General features: G+C 38.4%; 1 protein-coding gene across 1 annotated transcript in view; it reads right to left on the bottom strand.

Moving 5' to 3' along the window:
* The window catches only part of LOC107758373 (uncharacterized), a 19,341-nt gene that overhangs the window by 1,250 nt on the left and 13,771 nt on the right, over positions 1-4,320 (bottom strand). Inside the window, exons 20-27 of the mRNA XM_016576090.1 lie at positions 3,244-3,414; positions 3,027-3,164; positions 2,734-2,901; positions 2,517-2,654; positions 1,308-1,357; positions 1,061-1,214; positions 914-996; positions 203-329 (exon numbers count right to left, since the gene is read on the bottom strand). Coding sequence (XP_016431576.1) covers positions 203-329; positions 914-996; positions 1,061-1,214; positions 1,308-1,357; positions 2,517-2,654; positions 2,734-2,901; positions 3,027-3,164; positions 3,244-3,414 — 1,029 coding nt within the window. The remainder of the gene's footprint in view (positions 1-202; positions 330-913; positions 997-1,060; positions 1,215-1,307; positions 1,358-2,516; positions 2,655-2,733; positions 2,902-3,026; positions 3,165-3,243; positions 3,415-4,320) is intronic.

Raw genomic sequence — 4,320 nt, 5'->3', positions numbered from 1 at the left:
TGTGTGTGAGAGAGAGTGTGTGTGTGTGTGTGTGTGTGAGAGAGAGTGTGTGTGTGTGTGTGTGTGTGAGAGAGAGTGTGTGTGTGTGTGTGTGTGTGAGAGAGAGTGTGTGTGTGTGTGTGTGTGTGAGAGAGAGTGTGTGTGTGTGTGTGTGTGTGAGAGAGAGTGTGTGTGTGTGTGTGTGTGTGTGTGTACTGCTCACCAGACAGCTCTGTGCATTGTTGAACAAAGTCTTCAGTTTGTCAAGGACGCTGGAAAGAACAGAATAATCTGCTGTACCCACGGCGCTGAAATACGAGCGGCAGTTCGTCTCTTCCACCTTCTCATAGCTGAACCACAAACAAACAAACATTAACAAATTACCACAAAAGAACAAACAAACAGATGGGCAAACCAAACAACAGATGACCACAAACAAGACAATCAAAGAAACACTCTGAAAGAGAGAATTTAGGAATCAGGAACAAAGCAAAATAGTGAATCATCCATGAATGAAATAAAACGACAATCAGAGAGAACATTTTTCATTTTTAATAGTAATTTGTGTACTTCAGTAATAACCATTTCTCATTCCCGTCACTCTTCGTGGAGTCTGTTGTCCAAGAGCACAACATGCACATGTTTCTTTGTAAATATGACAAATATTGGACTACTAAGTAAGTATTTTATCTGAGTGATGGAAATATGGTGAAAGAGTGAAACAGCTGTGAGGTATTCTCTTCTGCTCCGCTGAGATTTGGTACAATAGTGAGTGATACTTGTTTGTTTTCTACCCTGGATAATTGACTTATTTTCCTTTGCAAGTTACAATAAAAGAATAGCAATAATAAATCATCATAATAGATAATGTTAAAGTCATAAACAAATAAATGTAATGTGTCATGTGAATGTTTCAGATGGTGTAGTTACTCACTTGTAGTAAAGCAGCATGTCTGAAGGTAAATCTGTGAAGCGTGGCGAAGCCTCCTCTTTCATGTAGTTGTACATGCACACCAGCTAGAGTGCAACAATTAAAGACTTACTCATTAAAACTCCACAAACGCAGACATAAATACTGAGCAGACATAAGTAAGGTGTGTATCTGGCTCTCTTTCAGCTGGACCTTCTGGCGTCCTGGCCGATGTCTGCAGGCTTTCACCAGCTGCTTGACCTTGGGCTCGGCGAGCGTCTGGACCGCCGTGCAGGTGAAGCCCTGCAGCAGTGCCTCAGACAGCCTGCAGAGGGAGACAAACACGCTTAAAACACCTGCAGACTGCTCTTTCACTCACAGTACAGAAATGTGATGAGAAGGTTTCTGAGAAACTTACTCTTCGGTGTCCATACTGACACTCGCCATGGAGCCAAACAGCATCACGGCCTACAGTATGACAGAAAATCAGCCTGAGATATACACAACCGAAACAGACTCCTAACCCTCCTTTTGTGTTGGGCTCAAACTGATCCACATTAAACTGCTTGAAACACTGGTTAAGCTATTTATTTCTTCTTGAAATCTTGTGACTTTTTCTTATTCAGGGTTGTGAATGTGCACGCAAATTGTCCACCGTATTGGAAAGACTACAAAGGTTTCCCCATGCACTTTGTCAAAAATCAATCATTTCTCACATTTTATATTTTTTAGTCTGTGACGAGCTACATTAAGGGTTTTGAGTGACACTTTACAGTAAGCTCCAATTAGTAAACTTAATACGTTTAAATTTAATTGCATTAAAACCTAATACAATTAGTAAACTAATGCGTTGACTAACATTAACAATGAGCGATACATTTGTTATATTACTTATTCATCTTTGTTCACGCTAGGTCATAAAACTGTTCATTGTAAGTCCATGTTCAGGTCTATTAAATAAATCATATAATTAAACAATACAGTAACACTTCAGATTAGGGAACACTACTCACTAGTAACTAGTTGCTTAGTAGCATGCAAAATACTAGCACACTGGCTGTTTATTAGTTCTTTTAAAGCACATATTTATGCCTTTTTCTGCATGATCATATTCTACATCCCTTAATCCACTCAATCATACTATCTAATAATTAGTTTATTGCAGATTACGAGTTTATTGAGGGGAAACTCTAGTTAGTAGTGAATATGTGTTTCCCTATCTTAAGTGCTACCAATAATATTAACAGATACAACTTTTGATTTTAATAATGTATTAGTAAATGTTGAAATTCACATTCAGTTTAACAAATGCTTTAGAGGTATTTTTCAATGTTAGTTCATGTTAACTAATGTAGCAAACTAATGTTAACAAATGTATTGTGATGTGTTTTCTGTTTTAACATGATTTTTCATAGTGTTGATTTGTTCGTGAATTGCATGGAAATCAATGGAGGTCAGTTTGACCCCAACACCATCGTAGGAACAAGCACAGCAGGGGGGTTAGGAGCTCTGGGATTTTACATGGTTTTTCCTCCTCCATCATCATCATCATCATCAAAAAAAGAAAAAAAAAGAAAACCAGCGGTCATGCGAAATAAAAACAGAAGAAGCGGAGAAATGTCGGCACCTGCTCCTGTTTCCAGAGCTTGAGGTTGATGAGGGTGACGTTAACTGACTCCTGAGAGATCAACAAGAGGCGCGGGATGGAGCCAGCCAATGCGTCCGGAACGTTCTCGATGACTTTAGTTTCATCTATGGATGCGATCTGAGGAGGAAGAGGATGAGAGAATCTGAGAGAGGGTTCGAGATGTAGAGGTGATTAAACACATCTGAGCGCTCGGTACCTTCATGACGTAAACCAGCTGCAGGATTTCTGGCGCTGAGAGGATGTTGCTGATGAACGTGGGATTGCTGGATATGGCCAGGAGCTCTGAGGATTCAATGCTGGAGATGGTTTTTGGAACGCCCTTGACGAGCGTCCCGAGAGACAGCAGAGAAGAGCCGGTGTTGATCTGAAAAACGCCCCGAAGATCGTCGCATCTTTTTCAGTTTAGCAGTTTTATTTTATCTTTCATTAGTATTATAGCTTCAGCGGTCATGCGAAATAAAAACAGAAGAAGCGGAGAAATGTCGGCACCTGCTCCTGTTTCCAGAGCTTGAGGTTGATGAGGGTGACGTTAACTGACTCCTGAGAGATCAACAAGAGGCGCGGGATGGAGCCAGCCAATGCGTCCGGAACGTTCTCGATGACTTTAGTTTCATCTATGGATGCGATCTGAGGAGGAAGAGGATGAGAGAATCTGAGAGAGGGTTCGAGATGTAGAGGTGATTAAACACATCTGAGCGCTCGGTACCTTCATGACGTAAACCAGCTGCAGGATTTCTGGCGCTGAGAGGATGTTGCTGATGAACGTGGGATTGCTGGATATGGCCAGGAGCTCTGAGGATTCAATGCTGGAGATGGTTTCCGCTGGAACGCCCTTGACGAGCGTCCCGAGAGACAGCAGAGAAGAACCGGTGTTGATCTGAAAAACGCCCCGAAGATCGTCGCATCTTTTTCAGTTTAGCAGTTTTATTTTATCTTTCATTAGTATTATAGCTTCTATTAATAATTTGAACTAGTTTTTATATTTTCCATTTTCATTGTAATTTTAGTTAACCCCTTAACTGTCAAGTTTTCTTCAATATATTACTATTAAATCCTAATCTAATCATGACAAACTGTATATCGTTGGAAAGATCTAAGACTCCTAAATAGATATTTTACCACTGTTTGTTGTTAAAAATTATGTAGGAGCAGTAATAGATTAATTCATGACAAGAGTTTCCTTTTTTTCCTATTACATGTTTTAGTAATCATCATACATTATATATCATTTGAAAGCTTGAAATCTCAAAATTCATCCTGTGAAAACCGTTTTGAAATTGGACATTGCTTTTAAAAAATATTTTAGAGGGCTCCTCCCGCTTAGTGTGGGGTGTCATATTACAAAATGTATTATGGTCTTTTGGAATAAAAACTTTTTATAATCTTGACAAAATACATATCGTCGGAAAGGTCTGAGTCTCAAGATTCCATATTTGGTGGTTATTTTGTGATAGGCGTAATACTGAGAAAGAAATGTAGACATCTGTGACAGAAAAATGCATCAAAAAAATTCAATTGGGTTTGGATTGCACCTGGTGGCTGTTTGTGGTATAACACCTAAACAAAATTTCATAGTAAACTCAATTTATTTTTTTATATCAACTTCAAATTTGGAACATAACTTATTAAAACATATGGCTTTATTAAAACCTATTTTGTAAAATATTTATTTTATATAAAAATAAAATAAAAATTGTACAGTACAATTTCTTTACAGTAAATTTAAACTTCTATAACTTTTTTTACTTTCATTTTTTGAAATTCACTGCAATAATCTGCTGAT

The sequence above is a fragment of the Sinocyclocheilus rhinocerous genome, unplaced genomic scaffold (genome assembly GCF_001515625.1).
Source record: "Sinocyclocheilus rhinocerous isolate Xijiao unplaced genomic scaffold, SAMN03320098_v1.1 scaffold2309, whole genome shotgun sequence".
Taxonomy (NCBI): Eukaryota; Metazoa; Chordata; class Actinopteri; order Cypriniformes; family Cyprinidae; genus Sinocyclocheilus; species Sinocyclocheilus rhinocerous.
This window is presented reverse-complemented; position numbering and strand designations above follow the sequence as displayed.